The sequence below is a fragment of the Heliangelus exortis genome, chromosome 17 (assembly GCF_036169615.1).
Source record: "Heliangelus exortis chromosome 17, bHelExo1.hap1, whole genome shotgun sequence".
Lineage (NCBI taxonomy): Eukaryota > Metazoa > Chordata > Aves > Apodiformes > Trochilidae > Heliangelus > Heliangelus exortis.
The window spans coordinates 14,520,338-14,539,688 of NC_092438.1; the positions used below are offsets into that span (position 1 = coordinate 14,520,338).

The window sequence follows — 19,351 nt, forward strand, 5'->3', positions numbered from 1 at the left end:
GAGGAACAGCAGGAAAGAGCTCCCGGAGAAGAACTGAGTCCCCGAAAGAAAGCTCGCCGCAACACAGGCACAAGGCTTTGTCTCTACCACTTGCTTTAGGGCCGGGCTGTATATTTTGTTCTGCCCTTCCAGCTTCCTTGCTTATTTTGAATTTGCATGAACAATTCACTTGTTGGTCACATCCTCCATGCCCCTCCACACACACACTTGGCAAACACAGCTCAGGCACGTGGTGTTCCCAAACTTCATGATTATGACTTGCTTTTTTTATATCACATTATTTTAATTGATGTATCTGAATATATAAGAAGCAGCCCAGAGACAGTGTTACCATGGGATCATCCCAGAGATTTAAAGCTGTGCAGCCTTACATCTTTTTTTTTTTTGTTTTGTTTTCTTTTTAAGTTAGTAGGTTCATGAGCAGCTTCACTGCTGTGACCTGGGAATACCAGGACAGCAGAGGATCCAGCAGGGATCATCACTTTGTAACCCAGTGTTGCTCCATGCTGTGGGTACCAGTGGTGGCAGCAAGCACAGAACCTCCCCCCTAGCTCCAACCTCCCTTTACACAAGTAGAAAATAACTTAAATTCCTTCTTTCCTGTGCATGTGCCCAAGGATACACTTCACATTCCCTCCTACTCCTACACCTCCATGTTCTTTTTTGTATCTCATAAATAAACCCCTCCAGCCTTTCTTCCTTCCAGTTGCTTTGTAGATATCTCTACCCCCTGCATCTTCCTCTGCCTCAGCACACATCCAGCATCCACTGCACACCCCTATCTGCCCTCTCTGGTGAGCAGACTTTCTGCAAGAGGCACTTTTCCCAGAGCAATAGGCTTCTCCTGAAAGTTACAGCTTCATCAGCATTCCCCAAAGCTGCAGTTTATCTTCTAGGAGAGATAGGGAAGAAAAGCACGAGCCCCGTTTTGCCTGACAAAAAGTTTTTGTTGGAATATTCTTCCACAGGCCCCTGCTCCCAGAGAAGAAATTTGCTTCATGAAAATATGAAAAATATGAAAAATAGTGACAGTAAAATGCTGCTAATCCTGCAAGTACTTTGTCAAACACAAGGTCACTGTCTTTCACTTCATTTTAATTGCACGTGACTGCACATAACAAGGGATTTACTGGAGATGTTATGAGATGAAAAAGCTGAAATGCTCCTTTCAGCCCTCCCAACCCCACAGGTGTGCACCACATTCCTCATCCAGTGCAGGAGATGCAGGGCTGAGCCACATCCCTGTTTGCACATCACTGTCCCCTCCTTGGCCACCAGCTCAGCCCATCCCTTCCCAGCCCCTCAGCTGCTGCCCCACTTCAGCCTCCACATCCTAACACCTGCCCCAGCTGGGAGGGACCCTGGAAAGAGCTTTCAGATGGCAGGAGTGTATCTGGACACCTCAAATGCTGCTCCACAGCCTGGCTTGACTGCTCCTCAAACACCACGTGTGGTTCCACAGAGACCCAACACAAGAACAACCAAGTGCAGAGAGCACACAGCCACCTTCTCTGCCCAGCCAGGCTTTGTCCCCCAGCAGCCAAGCATCTTGCTGTTTCTATCACAGGGAAAGCACTTTAAAAGCCATTGAAAAAACAGCAAAGATTCACAGGCTAATATTCAACAAGTATTTACTTCCCTGGCTTGGGATACTTGGAAAAGCCTGGCCAAACCAGACAGCATGAAATCAAAACATTATAGCTCTTCAGATAGAAAAGGTATGAGAGCCCTCAGAGTAACTCTAAGCAGAACCACTACATGATACAGGCTTGGAGGTATTATTCCCATATCAAGTGATAAAACTGTCAGCAGAATTACCTCCAACATCAGCTTTCAGTCTTTGCCTTATCATTGGTTGCCTGCCCTTTCTCTCTGGTTTTCCTTTTAACTAAATATTTGTCTGTATTTTGCTTGTATTTTTCTGTTTTTTTAGTTTATTAGGTGTCAGTTCATCACAGGTGTCCCCCTTCTCTTTCTGATGTGTTTAATACAAATACTCTTGCCCCATCTGACCCTGAGCATGGTCCATCACCTCCAGTTCCCCCCAGGTAGCAAAGAAGGAATGCTCCTCATCCCTGTCTGCTTCCTTTGCTCTGAGGATCCTTCCAGATAAGTTATAGGAGACAACAAAGAATCTCTGCTCCTTTGAAACTCTGCTAAGCTGTATATGACAGTCAGCTGAAGCCATGTCAACATGCCAGAACCTTCTCCTCTTCCCCTGCCCAGCTATTTGGCTTCTTTCATGTCCTGCAGCACACAGATAGAAGTCCCAGGACTGCTGTCCCTTTGCCACTCTGTGGCTGCTCCACAGTGGGGTCATCCCATCCCATCCCATCCCATCCCATCCCATCCCATCCCATCCCATCCTTCTCACCACCCTGCACCAGGGTACCTGGGAGGCCATGAGAAAATAAGTCCCAGAGGCAGGGGAGTGGGGTGACCTCCCAGGGCACCAGCCCATCAAACCTCCAGCTTTCTTACTGTTGTTTACTTACAGCTAATTAAATAGCAACCAGCCAGCCTGAAAGTTCCAAAAAGGCAGTGAGAGAGGAAGGCAAGATGGCAATCAGTAGGAGAGGGAGCAGTTTTAGCAGCTCGGCCCTTAAGGCTGTGTAATAATTATTCACAAAACCTGCACTCATTTAGACCAAGTGGCTACACCAGTGCTGCCACCAGCACATCCACCCAGGCAAGGGACACTGCAGGTTATTCACACTGAATCTTTCCCAAGTTGGCCCCCAGTTTCTTGTCTTCCTTTTTAAATATTAAAAAAAAGAAAAAAAATTCCCTTTCAGCTGTTCCCCACCACCTTTTCCTGCTCCCTTCAGTTGTTCCCCACCACCTTTCCCTGCTCTCAGAACCCTGGTGGACTTTGCTTCTAAGTAGAGAAGAAAAAATTTCTTCTCTGCTTCTTTGGTGTGCTGAAGGAAAGGCAGAATCTGTTTGTGGGGCAGATGAAGACCCTGGGCAATAGCTGCTGGAACAAAGATGCCCATAGCCCCAGGGAGGAAGATCTGGGTCAAGGGAATGTAGAGGTTTAGGGTGAGAGCACTGAAGCCTGGAGTCAGGGATAGGGGGACCTGGAAGGGTGGAAATCAAATGGAGTTGTGCTTCTCAAGGAGAGCCAGGCACTGCCTTGAGCAAGGAGTGAAACCAGGGAAGAGACAGGATAAAACTCCAATTATCCATTGCTTTCTTTTAATGTTGGCAAGAGGAAAAAGAGTAGCAGCTCTCAGAAATGCACCCGTGGCTGGTCAGGGTGCAAGAGGCCAGGGAATCCCACTGGAAGCAAAGCTATTGCAGACAGGGGTAAGGAGATGAGCCCACCCTTGGCAGAGGAAGCCCAGACATCAGCACAGCCCTGTCTGCAGCCTTTTGCTCCCTGGGAAGCACATCTTGTGTATGAGGTGCTATTAAACCAAGATCCAACAAGTCAATCTGGAAGATTCAGCCTTCCACCCCTAGCACAGCATTCCCAGCTCCCAGCTGCCCATCAGCTCCCAATACGGAACACACCTGACCTCACATTTATACTGCTGCCTGAGCCCTTCCTCTCATCTGGAAACCAACCCAAGAGCAGATACACTGGTGAAATTCTAGAATCAACTCATTTCCAGCTGCCCTTGGTACCAGTGCAGACAAGAGGTCTCTGCATTCTCTCTCTCAAAGGACAGAAAATGCAGTTTGGAAGTGCTAGGAGCAGTTAGAAATAGGCAGCAGGACCAAAGCTATTGCAGAGAGAATAAATCAGGACTATTCCCATCACTCTGAGAATGAGAAGGTTTCAAATCACCATTCACACATACTATTTTTTCCTCTCTTTTTTCTACATTTCTCTACTATATCTTATTCACCACTTGCTTTCTCTATCTCCATTGTACTCACCCAAGATGTTGTGCAGATCATACCAATGCTTTCCCAAGACATGCCAACCTTTTGCTCTGACTTCCTCCTTGGTCACTAAGGTACCTGAACAGATTTTTAGCTACTGACCTCCTGTACCTCTCATTTACAGAGTCAGTATCTTTTCACACGGACACCACTAAGAATTTGCAATCTCTTCACCTTCCATTAGCACTCAGGGGTGAGTGTAACGTTCTGCCTTGGATTCATTCTCTACTTTATTCTGCAACCCAGAAAGGTTCAGCAGCAGGGCTGTTCCTTCTGGAAAATGACACAGCCTGGCACTGAGATGGTGCAGCACTTCCACCACACACCTACTGCACCATGCTGGGACTTCCCAATGCTTAAATTCATCCTGAAAAGTGAAAGAGTGGGAGAGATGCAGCCCTGAGCCCCTCATTTCTATTCCCCATGGCCTCTTTCCGGGGGCTTTTCCCCAAGAGGGACAAAGCCAGTGGAACCAAGTCCTTCTCCAGCCCATTCCCATCTCCACACTGGGCCTGGCTGGCTATAGATGGAGGAGCCCAGGTATGTTGGACTCTTACTGATTTTCACCCTTCCATTTGTGTGCATTTGGGAGCAGCCTTTGTTTCTGTTAAAGGTGCTACTTCTATATTCTCTTTTCCAGGACTGAGGAGGAGAGGGCTGAGGCTGGGGACCTGAGGTTACAGTGCCTCCATAGCTGCTCCCCAAATAGTAAGTGACCATGGCTCAAATATGTCTGATACACACTGACACACAATGTACTGGCCCCACCCTGGCTCCTGGAGGTTCAGGATAAGGTTTGGAGGCTATGGAAAGAGAGGTTTGTGACTTTTCCAGACAGCATTGCCCAAACAATAATCAACTGGCATGCAAACACTACAAAATTCTCCAGGATTAAATTTAAGGTGTGCACATATCCTATAATTTGGTGTTATCCCAAGATGCTGTGACTTCATAATAGCTCAAAAATATGCTCTACTTTACACCAGCACACCTTTCATTATCACTATTAAAAATATGCTCTAATTTACACCAGTACACCTTTCATTATCACTACCTTTTTCATCTGTATTTATCACCAGCTCATGATGGTGCATGCTATTGAATATAAAAATTATTGAAAGCAGCTTTAGTAGACAATAACATTTGTATAATTAATGTCATTACTTGCACTTACTCAGAAAATTGCTGTGCTTTTATTCAGTGTTTGCAAAAGTTCCTTCCTTAAGCTATGGGAAGCAGTGGTTCAGTGTCAGGAGCAATACTGGAGCATTCCTCCTGCCCTGCCCTGCATATTTTTAGTTTCCTCTCCAGAAACCATGGGTACAGTTCCATGAATCTCTTTCCTTGCCAATAAAGCAAGTGATTCTTCATCCAGCAGGAGGGAGGCTTGGGAAAGTGACTTGCTGACTCTGCTATTAAAATTGGAGATCTCACAGCATTTTGCTGCCTATCTCAGGCACATCCTGGTTGTATCTTGGTGTCCATAACCCCAAGAACTGAGTGTCCTGACCCCTCAGCAAACCTGCTGGAACAGCTCCCTAGTCCCAGGTGGTCCCCCCACAGCCATGAAGTGCTCCAGCTCAGTTTGTCATCACCTGCTCCTGGAAAATGTTCTGTAGTTACAGACCCTTCCACAGGGAGATCATCCACATCCTTCATTTCCACAGCCCTGAAAAATGTCTATTAGTATGAAACCAACCAGGCTTCTATTTCCCCAGAAAATTCCCTACCTGCCAAGCTACTGGCTACTGCTCAAACCTGCTCATCTCATTCTGAAGACTTTCCAAAAGTCATTGTTTCAAAGAACAAACAACAATTCTTGACATAATGTGTTCCAAGGACCAGAGACAAGGTCTGTTGGTCCTGTGCCCAGCCCTGCCCCAGGACTTCAATTTAAAGGACACATCCACTTAGCCAGGAGCAGGCTACAGAGCAGTGGCTGCTCCTCAGTCCTACATCAGCTTCAGCTTCCCATCAGTTACCTCCTGTAATTAAATCAGTAGTGACTCTGGGGGTGTTCAGCCTGGAGAAAATGAGGCTGAGAGGAGAGCTTCTGGCTGCAAGGAGGTTGTGACAAGGAGGTTGATGGTCTCTTCTCCCAGGTAACAAGTGATGGAACAAGAGAAAATGGCCTCAAGTTGAGCCAAGGGAGGTTTAAATTGGGTATTAGGAATAATTTCTTCCCTGAAAGTGTTGTCAGGCCCTGGCACAGGCTGCCCAGTGCAGTGGTGGAGCTCCTGTCCCTGAAGGGATTTAAGAGCTGTGTAGATGTGTTGCTGAGGGACACGATTTAGTGGTGGCCTTGGCAGTGCTGGGTTATTGGTTGGACTCCATGACCTTAAAGATGTTTTCCAATCAAAATGACTTGATAGTTCTTCTATTCTATGACTTGAGTGAAGTTCTGCTCTCAGTTCACCTTTGAATCCAACTTAAGCTGCAGAATCTTCATTATTCATCTTTATTAGAGAGGAAAAACATGTTAGTGCTGCTCAGGGTGACACAAAGCCTCACAACCTTCAGGAAGAAAATCTCCTTTCTGGAACAAGTCCCATCAAGCCCTAACTGGCCCCTACCTGATCAGAGAAGTCTCCTTAACATAGTTTCTAGCTTCACAACCCCCCTTCTCCTTTGTGGCATTACCAGCCTGGCTCACAGCCAGCAGAGAATTTTTAATGGCAAGAGAATGACAAGAGAAATGCTTTGCTAAAATCAGTACAGCCACCAAGGTTCCACTGGCTCTTTGGTTATCCAGGGGCCTGCTTGTAGGACAGGGAACATCACCTGGAACAGACAAACTCCTCACACCCAGGATTTCATTCCCTGGAGGGCTTCTCAGCTGCCCTCACTTAGAAACCGTGCTAGAAACTAAGAACTGAGGCTGTTCTGCTTTCAGCTAAAGAACTTTTAAGGAATATTCCCTCATCCTCAGACATGATGCTTTTCACTGCCCATCCACACTGACAAAACAGGGCTCCTGGTCCTTGCTGAGAGGCAAGGATTTCTGGGGAGTGCCACCATGGACTGGAACAGTAAAAATTGCCAATAAAAGAACCAAACCAAGCAGTTGTACAAGGCAAACACCAACTGGCCAGGTAATTTCACAAGGGCAATGCAATATTCAGTCTTGATAATTCTATATTAAGCCATGTAATGGTTTAGTTAACTAAACTAACATTACAAAACTACATAATTAACATCATTGAAGTCCAACAGGGTTAAATCTTGCTCGAGTTGGGCTAAGAACAGCATCAGGGAGCTCTATCTATAAATTGGCATTCTCTGCTCTCACCAAGCTGCCTTCCTGTGCAAACATATGGTGCTGGCCCCTATTCACCCAGTATTCCCAGTCACCTTTTGTTCATGCTAAATTCAGCCATTTCATTGCAAAGCTCTGAACACTCTGAATAGCCCAATTTGCTGTCATTTTTGACCTGGGTGGCCTCAACTTCTTCCAGAAGTGCAAACCTGGGAGATCTTGATGCACTGGTTGGGCTACAAAAACGATAGAAGGAAAAGTTTCCCATCAGGATTTGTTGGTTGGTTGCTTTTTTTTTTTCTTCAAGAAATGCTGATATTAGGCTCCAGGCAGTAATTGTGCCTGATTTCAGACATCTTTATATCCATGTTACCTCCAGTCTTTTCCCACCACTGGGCATTCATATGCTGAGCCCACTGCTTGGATCAATGTGCCCAGAACCCACAGGGCAGCTGGGAGAGGTCCAGGTGTTAGATGGAGAACAAGGTACAAGAGGGAGGCAGGAGAAATGTCACAAAGGACAAGGAATGACAGGCATGGTGGCAAAGACAAAGAGGAGACCAGCAGCTCAGAAGAGCCAAGAGCAGAGCAGGAACCAGCTTACTTTTCCCATTCCAGCATATTCTAAACCCTTGGTTATTATTCGAGGCAGAGAAGGGTCCAAGATGCCAGCTGTTATCTTAGAAAACTGACAGACTATTCAAAATTAATTCACCATTACAAAAATAATATATTCCCAGGTTTGGGAGTGTGGGTGTTTTAGGAGGGTCACCTGACAAAAAGCAGGCCTTGAAAAAAAAAAATTTTTTTCCCCATATCATCACCCTGCAGGCATTTTCCCCGAGTCCATCCCACAGCTCTCTCATCCTCCCACCTCTGGCTGTCTACATGAAGATTTATGTGACCAGCCCCTCAGTGCTTCCCTGTAAAGCACATTACCATTTTTTTCTGTTCAAACAAGGTCAGAACACTGGATTTAAAACATGGTGGAAACGATTCTGAAGGGAAAAAAAAAAAAAAAAAAAAAAAAAAAAAGAACATCCACTGGGTTTTTGTTGGTGCTGCAAGCGGTGTCGGATTTGCAGGCAACTTTCAAACTCAGCACTACAAAAAGTCTATTGTAGAAGCTCAGCTGGAGAGGGCAAGGCACAGACAGCAGCCAAGGTCACTCTGACAACGGGGAAGATGCTTTATATGCTGAGCAGCACAGGGCTGGGAGAAGGCAGACAACAAGGGGCTGACGCATTGCAAGTGTCGCTCAAAGTTGAGTCAAGGTTTCTCCTTGTGGAGGCACCTGACAGCTGCAATCACCTTCCTATTTCATGTCAGCATTGATTTTGACTCCAGGTCTTGCAGTTCTTCCTGTAATTTATTCCATTCGTAGTGATTCACTACATAAAAACAGGTGGAGGAAAAAAAAAAAAAAAATAAATCCCCTCTGCTAGAGGGTGAGAGATCCGAGATCCTGCCTGGCTGTACTGGGAGCACTGGGCATTTCATTCCAGTCTTTGGGCAAACCCTTGCCCACTAAGAAAGTTCAGAGACTTAGGTCTCAGTTCTGTGCTTGAGCTTTGCTAAAATCCAAACTGATATTTTGCTTCTTCACCAACCAGCTCCTTTGCTTCATGGGATAAACATGATGATAAAAGGAAATCCAGTCTTGTGCTTAGCACTGCACCCACTGAAAACTAAAGGGTGCACAGGTGAACTGGGAATATTTCTTCCATAAATTTCAGTGAGACTGGTTATGAAACATCTTTTCTCTTTTAAATTGCATCTTTCAATACATGTTCCATCTCCTACAGCTAATCCTGGATTTATGCAAAAAAAAAAAAAAACCAAAAAAAAAAAACAAAAAAAAAAAACCCAAAACAACCAGCCAAAAAAAAAAAAAAACAACAAAAAACCCCAACCCAAATTCCCTCTCTCCTCAAAACAAACCCCACCACAAAAACCCCAGTCCTGTCCAACACTACTAAAGATGTGACATCACAGAAATGAAGTATTTTAGATTGTCTATGCACCCAAAAAGCCTCTCAGGTACCATGCATATTTCCCCCCAGAATGTAGGTAGGGCTTGTTGCTCATTTTATGTTCAGACAGTTTTATACCCTAAGGTATTTGAGGACAAATATTCATCTTTTTAACAGAAAAGTTACAACATGCATTTTAGTTGCCTTAAAATGGGGTTTGCTTTGTCAGGATGAGTTTCCTACACTTTGCTATGGCAAAAAGGATTTCCTGAATGTGGGGTTTTGTAGTGAAAAATCAAGGAATGCCTGAAATTTGGCTCTGATTTAAATAACCAGGAATTTTGCATTCTTTGAAGGTGAATTTCCCTTTTCCACTCCTGCCCTTGGTCCCCTCTCCCACCTGCCTGCTCCTCCTCTGCCCAGAAGCTCTGGCTCTAAGTCCTCCCATTTTCCAGGTTCCTTTAGTCCCTCTGGCAAGAAATAAACAATCAGCTTCAGCTGTGCCAAATCCCAACTTCCTGAACTCCTCCACAGCATGAAAGTACAAGCCATAATTTTGTGTTTTCAGAAGAAACTGAGGAGCAGCAACTCAGTTTCCACCAGAGGCAACAAAGATGCTCAGCTCCAGGCAAACCCACAGCCCTTAAGCCCTGAGCTACTGACTCTGACTTGCACCAAGAGAAGCAGCAATCTGAGTCACAAGGCTGCACAAAACACTTTTTTTTTTTTCCCCTTTAAAACCCTTTTTATTTATGAGGGACTCATCTGCAACAGGCATCAGAAAGCCGATATGGAAAGGGCCAGCCCAGAGGCTCTGATGGAAGAGGAGGATAGTGAGAGGGGAAAAAAAAGCAAAAGAGGGAAAACTGGGGGGGGAAATAAGTTATTTTCACAGCCAGACAGAATTACTGAGTCACAGAATAAAAGAGCAAGGACAGGGCCCTCTGGAAGTCTCCATTCCAGTCCTTTTGCTCACAGCATGTCAAGACCAGGCTGGATCAGGCTGCTTAGCTCCTTGTCCATAGGATTTCTGAATAACTCCAAGGATGGAGATCCCAAAACTTCTCTGGGTTTCTCTCCCAGTGCTTGAGCACCCTCAGGGTGGAAAAGCTTTTCCTTACATCTGCTTGGCAGTTATTTTCTCCCACCCCTGCTCAGGCATTTTATGAAATAAAAGCACATCTGGGAAGGTGCTGCCTCTGACCTATGTGCTCCTCTTTTCTCTCCTGCCTTTTAGTATAAAAATCATTTTATGCCTTTTTTTTTTTTTTTTTTTTTGTAGTTGGTTTTTATGTAGTAGCTTTGTTAATGTCTGATTTTCCAGTTATAAGAAGTCTAAAATTGATTTAATTATGCTGTGACATGCAAAGCCTTAATTAACCCTACTGAAGCCAAAAGGTGTGAGGCACACTCTTTAGGACCATAAAAAATTTGGCATTTAATTGCATCTAACACTAAGCAAGGTTCAGAGGGGGGTGAAGTAAGTACAAAGCTAATTCCAGCCACCAGTACTAACAGGACAGGAATTCATGCATTAGACCCCAGACCAGGATTTTCTACTCTCTTCCACCACAAGGAGAACACTGACATTCCTCAGTTGGTCACTGATGTCACTACAGAAGTTTGTTGTGCCCTTTGGCTGTTGGAAATCCTGAATCATCTGCACATTGGGTGTGTTTGTGTCCCCCTTCAAGGCCAAGGCACTTGTAGCTGTATTTATTCCCCCCAATCCCTGGGGTACATCATCCTCCCTTTCCATACAAAGTGAAATTTAGCCACAGAAAAAAGAAGCATTGGGATCCCTCCCGCTTGGAAGCAGCCAGGAGAAAAATACAAGGAACAATATTCAGGAGGATAGTCGGGAATTTTCAGCCACTTAAAATAGCTGGTGAGCCCTGTACACAGGCTGCAGCTTAGGGGTGGAAAGAAAAGTCCTAAACACATAAAACCATTCAAAAGGAATCAGGGGACAACGATGTCACCCTGTGCTGCCCTCCTCTTTCCTCATGCCCTGATTCACTGGGTGGCTGTGCAGAGCTGAAGTCTGTGGGGCCAAGGTAAAGGCAGCTCTGCACTTTTTGCAGCAGTGCTCATGGGCAGATGCTGTGGCATCCTGGTTCTACCCTTTTGCTGGAATTTGTCACAGCCAGTTTGCCAGTAGCTTCCTTCCTGTCCTGTCCTTCCTTGGTTTTTGCAGAGCTGCGTGACTTTGGGGAAGGAGAACACTGCTGTACCAGGGATTATCACACTGATGAATGCTTAGTTGGCACCAGGGAAGAACTGAGCCTAAATTTATGTGCCTTGTTGTCAAACACTTTGCTCTTGGGTCATAAGAAGCAGAGGGTTTTATACAGACATGAGAAGAAAATCAGCCTATGAGGAAATGCATTTACAGGAAACCGACTTAAAATCCTCCCAAAACAGCACTAAAATTGTCTCACAAGTTTTTAGCTCAGCCTAGAGGAAAAAACCAAATAAAAATGTTTGTTTGTCTTTCTTTAGGGCTTCACAACACCCAGCTCTAAGTGTCACTAACACAGAGAGGAACAGGAGTGACCAGAATGCTCAGAAAATACCCCCCTTCGCTACGCCAAGCTCTTCCAGCGACACATCAAGCAGCTCTTCACTTTCATCAGAACCAACCAGCCAGGTCTCCATGGTTCAGGATCAAACCCTGCTGGACATTGCCTCCATCACTAGGTTGGCCCCAGGACAATCACCAAACCCCCACCCATTTGAGCAAAGTGATAAACATTTAGCAATACCATGTTCTAGCCCACTTGGAGCAAGGACTATCCGAGCATCTTGCCCAGGCAGCCCCAGGCTCAGTCCCACAGCCAGCTCAGCCAAGCCACAGCAATACTCTGACTCCTCTCCAGGCATTCCAGGGATCAATGCCACTTCCTTCCACACCTCCTGTCCTCACACAGAACAGGACGTGCCAGCTTCACCACCAGATCACACACTGACCCCAACCAGGAAAAGCACAAGGCCTCCAGCAACGACGACTCCTGAAGATGGTTCCCAGTCTCCTGGCTATTCTAAAACTGGATTAAAGAATACAGGAAAGGGTTTTGAATCAGATCTGCAAGATCCTGATCATGAAAGGTACGTATCCTGACCAGGCAGAGATGACTCAACTTGGTATAGAGAGAGTCATTAAGTGCCCCTTAAAAAAAGAAAAAAAAAAAAAAATTTATGATTTAGATGCTCCCAGTGTTTGCTTTCCAGTAACTAACCTGTGCTCCCACTAAACCCTGTTATCCAAGCAGCAAAAATATCCCATACATTTTTTAGTTCTTCAGACCCAATTACAGACCATCCCTGGGCTAGGCTGTCACCCTCAGCTCCTCCAGCAGAATTCCAAGGTGCCTCATTTCCTTCCCAAGAACAAGCACACCTTTCCCTGCAGTAGGAGAGAGAAGCCTGAGGGACAGGAGGTGGGGATGGTGTTCAGTGCCACAGTCCCCTTCCATCCTTGCTCTGACCCCAGGTACTCTGGGGTTGATTTCACCCCTCTAAGCCTCTGAACCCCACCTTGTGTCTGCCCCTTCTTTGCTCGGCAGGAGATTTGTCACCACGCAGGAATTCCAAGCCATGGAGAAAGAACTCGAAGACGTCAAAGAAGAACTGAAATGCCTGAGGTGGAAAGTGAGACACATCGGTGAGACCGTGCAGCCCCTGGCCCAGGACAGCAAACGTTACAATGGTTACACCCTGAGTGAGCTCAGGGCCATGGTGCAGTTTGAGGATGACCCTTACAAAGCTGCACACAAGATCCTCACCGCGCTCTGCACCGACCTCTCCTCCTTCCAGCACCCCCTCACCCAGCAGCCCTGCAGCTCCCCACCCCTGCCCAAGCCCAGGATAGACCCGGAGCTGTACATGGTGTACTGTGACATTCTGAAAAGCATATTCCCTGGAATCAGCAGCCAGACCTTGAGGGAGGAGACACGACACGTGCAGAAAAGCATCCAGAAAGAAATGGAGCTGACGTCGGAGCCCGCGAGATGCTCTGCCAAGTGAGGGGACCCCGGTGGCTTTAGAGGACTGGACTGTGGTAGGTACTTGCTGGTTGGGTCTGTCCCTGTTAGGTACAAGTCATCTGTCAAGGTATTGGTGAGCTCTGAGCCCTTCATGCCACTTGCCCAAGGAGACAGGGTGGGAAGGCATTCTGCGTACTTCCCGCGTTTTAGGAAAAAAAAAAAAGTCCCCTTAGTGTCTCTTTTAATATATGGACGTTTCCTTGTTTACAGCAACTACAAATGCTGACAAAACAATCCAGCAAAAGCATTTTATGTCCAAGCAAGGGCCTTCCCCCAGCCCCAAAAAGACCAACCAACCAACCAGCATCGGGGTAGTTTCTATTTTCTAGAGTATATCATTCATTAAATGACATTACTTGTTAGAAAATTGTGCCTCTTCTTTATTGATCTATTTATTGTCTAAAGGTGCTTTGCACATCAAAATCAACAACCTACAGCTTGAACATACACTGGGATGAGAACCATCCTGGATTACAATGGAATGGGATGGGATGGGATGACCAGCTGCTGCTGCTGGTCATGGAGGACACAGAGGAAAAGGGCTTTGGATCTACATCCTCCCCATCTGAGACCCAGAAAAGTGCAAAGTATGAACAAGACTTTGTCTGTCAGGTTCTGCCCTCGTAGCCCATCCTGTCAAGCTCTGGTGAAGATGGGAGGGATGCCCTGGTGCCATTTTGCTCATCACCAGTGGCAGTGCTGCTTCCCTCACCTACTGGGTTTCAAAGAGTCATTATAACTTCTTGGAAAGACTCATTTCCCTGGTTTCAGTGCCACTTGTAGCATCCCACCCTTGCCAGAAATCTGTCCTGGTACAAGCCTGCTCTGTCACAAGACTTTAGGTCTTGCTGCCTGATATTCAGGCAGACAGGCAATTACCCAGTCCCATTATTCTGACAGCTAAAAAAATGCAGCCATTGCTCTTCTTGGACAATACATACTGATTTGCACCTTGCCTACATTGCTCCTTAGCCTAAAATAAGCCTTCTCTCCACAATGTTATCACCTTCACTTGTGTAGAGACAGAAGGAGAAGGCAATCAGACACATGGTGAAAAATTACTCTATAAATCCATGTTGCATTCCATCTATTCCCCATTAAACTATACAACTCTATTTTTTACTTGAACACGTTACTTTCAAGCCTGAAGACCCAGTAACAGTCCCAATGATTTTTTCTTTTCTTTCTTAACTACAGGCATTACATTTTCTATTCTCCAGCCATACCCAGATATTCATTAGTATTATACTTTTCCAAGTAACATGTGCTATGAATTCATCCCTGCATCTAACCTGAGGACCTAGGAGCCACTGCACGTGTTGTTTCTAGGAGCAGGTCAGAAGTGGGATGATATGAATGCTTTCTCTAGCCTCAGGTGCTCTGTAGTTTGTACTGGCTGTGTTAAATAATCCTTAAATAATTAATTTATACTCATATTATTGCAGATTGATAGCCTTGAGCTGCCAGAACAGATTCCACAGCAGATAAGTTAAAGAGGGAATCCTCACCCATACTGGTCATAGAAACCCCAATTAATTTATGCTGGAAAGAATCTCTGGAGGTCAAGAGGTCCAACCCATCTGATCAGAGTATTTTAGTAAAAGTAATCACAGAATAAAATCTGTGCTGCAAAAGTGAAACCCTTGCAATACAACAACCATCTGACAACTAAGAGGAAAAAAAAAAAAAAAAAAAAAAAAAAAAGAGAGAAGCCATGCAAACAGCATCACCTAGACAGGAGCTCTCCACAGGCTGATCAGTCAGTGGAAACTTAATTTACATCCACATCAGTGGCTAAAAAAGATAAATGGCAAAGTTACCATGGCACTGTTTTGGAGGGCCCTTTGCTATGGCTAGATCTATATGCACTGTCAACTCATTTTTCAGATTTATTAATATCTCTAATGCATAATTGCAGTCAAAATCAGTCACTGAATCCCACATTTTATGACCTCATGCTTACCCCTTCGTACTGTTAATAATAATAGCCCTGCATAACATGAACATATTGTGCAAAACAAGTCCACCAGCCCTTCTGCTTTCTAACTTGAAATATAGAACAGTTTTAGGCAACTGTCAACATCTTTATATTAATTATCAGCATCATCTGTACTGAAATCTGAGTCACAAGAGTTGGGGTGGGACTGCTAATTACCATTACTCCCTTCTCCTCTCTTCCTACATCAACGCCTGCTTCTCCTGATATCTTCTCTATACATTTATGTACCCAGTTCCTCTTCCACACTTCAATTCAGCCTAAGGAATTTTCACATTAAACCTTCAATCTTTCCTTCCCAAGGTGAAACTGCTTCTAGAGACCCTTCTCCACTCCTTATATCCACATACACCTATAGGTGCTTACTTTTTTTCCTATGAGCTGGAGCCTTCCCTTCTGGACCTCTCCTCTCCCTGGATTTTGACAAGTTAACAAGTGTCCAAATTATTTCCCAACACTGACTAAAGCCAAAAGCAGATGAGCAAGGTGCAGATCTTCCTCAGGCCTTCATGGTACTGCCCAGGGAACCAGAGTGACCCTGGGGAAGGCAGAACACAGAGGGACAGAGCATGCACAGATCTTGGCTTCTTGCAGATTTATCGTGAGAATTTTCTCAATGCCCCAAAGAGAGGGATTACATGAAACATCCAAGTCTGTCTAGGCCAGCAGGTTTTGATCACACCTCCCATTCTGTGTTGATATGCAGATATGTTACCATCCCAGAGAGATGAATAATAAGGGATGTTTCATTTCCCTGACAATATTAAACATAATGAAGCCTCTTACTATCATTTTACCATCAGCCCTCTCCATGAAGCCTGGCCACAGAGAGATGTCCTGTTGGTAATGGAAATGTCAATTTGATTCATCTGCTCACCAACTACTCCTTACCAAACAATTTCCAGTACCCAGCAAGCCATCCAAACCCAGCCCTTTGCCTTCAAACCAGAACCAGCATTCAGTGTAGATCAGTTTGCACCACTGTTTAGGTTTATTCTATTCCAGGTAGCTTTGCTACTTTATTTTTAGCAGTCTCTCCATCAGACCAGGAAAGAGACAGATCATAGGACTTCTACTGACCTGAAGTTATAGTCAGGACATTGAGTTTATTATCCCACAGCTAAGTGACAACAGCAGAGGTGACCTTTCTGCAATGCCAGAAGTCTTATCTACAATGACCAAAGCTTTAATCAGTGGGGGCAAGTGTAGATTACAAAGTGTGGGAGGAAAAACTTTTAGGACAGTCAGCTCTGAAACCAGACTGCCCAGAGTGACCATGCAGCTCCATCCCTAGAGGTGTTCCAGGCCAAACTGTGTGCAACCTGACTTTTGTAAGGTTAAAAAAGTGGTGTCATTGCAGACAGCAGCCAGCAAAATCTCTGATGAATGAGCACAGAGCCATGAATAATGTGCAGGGACAACACCAGCAGTTTTACTCCTGCTAAGCCAGACTTGTGGGGCTGGCAGGCATCAGTGTCCCTGCTCCTTGCCCTGAGCTGCTGCCTCATTTTCCTGCCATCCCCCCAGACACTCAGCAAAGCTGCTGTGCCCAGGCTGCCTCACTCCTCACCTCTTCTGATGAAAGATGAAAGCTCTCCTGCTCAAGATGAAAAGTTCTTTCCCCAGCTTGTTACAGGCTGAAATGTCTCTTCTGGCAGCCACCTTAAGCTGCCACAAGGCAGAAGAGAAATCTTCCTGAAAGTTATGAAAGGACTACAGTTCATTATCTTTACCAGAGACATCTCTGCTCCCAAGCACAACTCCCTCCTTTGAGTGAAAAATCATCTCCATAACATTCACAGCCAAAATAGTTTTTTTCTCTATTGCCCTGCCCTTTAAGCCTTCCATGCCTACCTCTGGCCACCCCCTGTTTCAGCTTGGAACACAACCTGGAGATCAGTTCAGTCCCCACACTCAGTTGGGTTCATCCCCCAGTGAGCACCAGGCTCCTCCAGACCCTCTCACTGGCTCTCAGATCCAGTGTCCAGACCAAACCCTTTTCTTTAGCACTGCACCCACCCCCTGCCTCCTCCAGGACCAAGAAGACTTTCAGCTGGGTACTGCCTGCAGAGAAAATGAAGGCTTGGCTACATCTAGGTTCCTGTAGGGTGCTCTGACATTCCCCTCCACACAGCAGGAGGAACATTCAAAGCTCCTTTTCCAGGGAAATCCAGATATGGTGAGGAACACAAGCAACTGAGCCCAGAAACCACCAGTCACAGGTGAGCAAGAGGAAAAAGTCAAGCCCAACTTAATTGTATCTCTCTGATCTATCTCCTTAGGTTTACAGTTCCCCAGAATGCCCATTCTCTTGGGGAAAATGCCCAAAATCTGTGCATGCTGACATTTTTGGAAGTCTAACAAGCTATAGAGAAGAGGCACACACTAAGAACTTGTGAGTCGATTTTAGTCACATCAAAAAGACCTTGAGCAAGCAGGAAGCTAAAGTTAGGATTTCACTCTTTAACTGGGACCTTCCAGAAATAAAGAACACACCTGGGGAATGCTACTAGGAGATCAGGAGGTGAAATTTTTTCTCTCCTAACTAGAGGCAAAGCAGTGAGCTATGGGAAGAGGACCATGCCATGTTGGAAGGAACAGTCCAGCCTGGGAAACTCCTACCTGGCTGATCACCACGGGCTGGTCAATCCTCTCCTTCCACCAAGAGCTAAGGCAGGGGACACTGGGAAGCCATCAGACAACAGGTCTGTAGCAGTTTCCCCCTTTTCCAGTAATTTCTAGGTCAGTAAGAAAAAAGCTGCAAATTACAAGTGTTTCCTTTAATGCCCAGACCTCAACACTGCAGCACTTCACGGGGTCCTGAGCCAGGGGGGCTGGAGCTGATGCTATTAGACAAGGGTGGAAAATTGATCTCTTCCCAGCAAGATTTAGAGGCCAGTCGGACAGGAAATTACTCCAGCTGGGCACTCAGTCCCCATCTCCCAGCTCTTCCTGCAGCTAGGAGATTCACTCTATAATTGCTTTCTTAGTCCACATTTTATCCTCAGCTGACAGAATTCCATTAGGGTGATACAAGCTGTGTGATAAAGGGATGTTTGTGTCTCACATGGGCTGTAAGTCATTTCTCAGCAAACAAGCAAATAGTCACAGAAATGGGCAAAGAGACCTCTGAGCCAGGAACCCTCCTTCTTCTGCTCTGAATACCAGGACCTCAGCACTCAGAGGGAAGCAAACATTCCTCCAGGATGTTACACTCCTTCTGCTTCCCTCCCTGCTCTGCAGAGGAGACATATCAGTGCATATCTCCAAAGGGAAGGCTCATCTCTGGAGTATTTTGGAATGGACAGAGATGCAGCACTGACACCCCCAGAAACATCCCATGCAAACAGGAGCCCCTGTGCTGTGACCACAGGGGTTGGTGACACCACAGATCCCAGGTAACAAGAGGCCTACGTATGGAAAACTACATGGAACAGAACTAATGCATTATCTGAGCACACACACCTTAGGAGCAAAACAGATTGGGTCACACCTGCAAGAAAAAGAATGATGATTCTGAAAATCACCTTCCAGATTGCTTTGGAAGTACCAAGGAGTGACCTTCTGAGCTTAATGACGCAGCTGAAAAATAAACATGGTAAAAAAAAAGCTAAAAGGGAATACAGGAAGGTGCATCCAATGCTGCTGTGTGCATGGTTACAGTCTCTATAGCTCTGGTGAAGCTGTTACTAGGCAGTGTATGCTGGAGATCACTTTTTTTGAAGGATGTTGGAGGAGATTTTCTATTTCAGTGACTCTTAGAAGAACAGAGGCTCCTGCTGGAGTTCAGCCTCCTGTATCAGCAGCCCCAGAAAACAGAAGCCAGCCTAAGGCATCCCTACACAATGTGTCTGCTCACACCAGAACTCCCCAGGACAGTAAAGAGGTGCACCCAGCACTGAGCAGATAGCAGGAATGGGAAATGCTTGTGACTTCCAGAATAAACTGACTCAACTCAAAAGGAAAGCAGACTTCATCCCCTGCATGACCCAGAATTCAGATGTTAATCCAGCACTCCACATTTGCTCTTACCTGACTCTTACCTGCTCTTCCTTCAGAAGGGAGCTTTTCCTGGTGACATCAAAGGGTTTGAAGACTCCCCATGCAGCCTCCCTCACCCCTTGGTCTCATCCTCACAGCATCACTGGCAGTGATTCCTCTCTCTGGTCATTCCAGTGCTTTACCTGCT

The 19,351-nt window shown here is 45.6% G+C and overlaps 1 protein-coding gene across 1 annotated transcript in view; it reads left to right on the forward strand.

Annotated features, from left to right (window-relative positions):
• GSG1L (GSG1 like) overlaps positions 1-13,260 on the forward strand; it is a 52,938-nt gene extending 39,678 nt beyond the window's left edge. Inside the window, exons 6-7 of the mRNA XM_071760778.1 lie at positions 11,623-12,228; positions 12,687-13,260. Of these exons, the coding sequence (XP_071616879.1) occupies positions 11,623-12,228; positions 12,687-13,146 (1,066 nt within the window). The 3' untranslated portion in view covers positions 13,147-13,260. The remainder of the gene's footprint in view (positions 1-11,622; positions 12,229-12,686) is intronic.
• Positions 13,261-19,351: the final 6,091 nt, after the last annotated feature.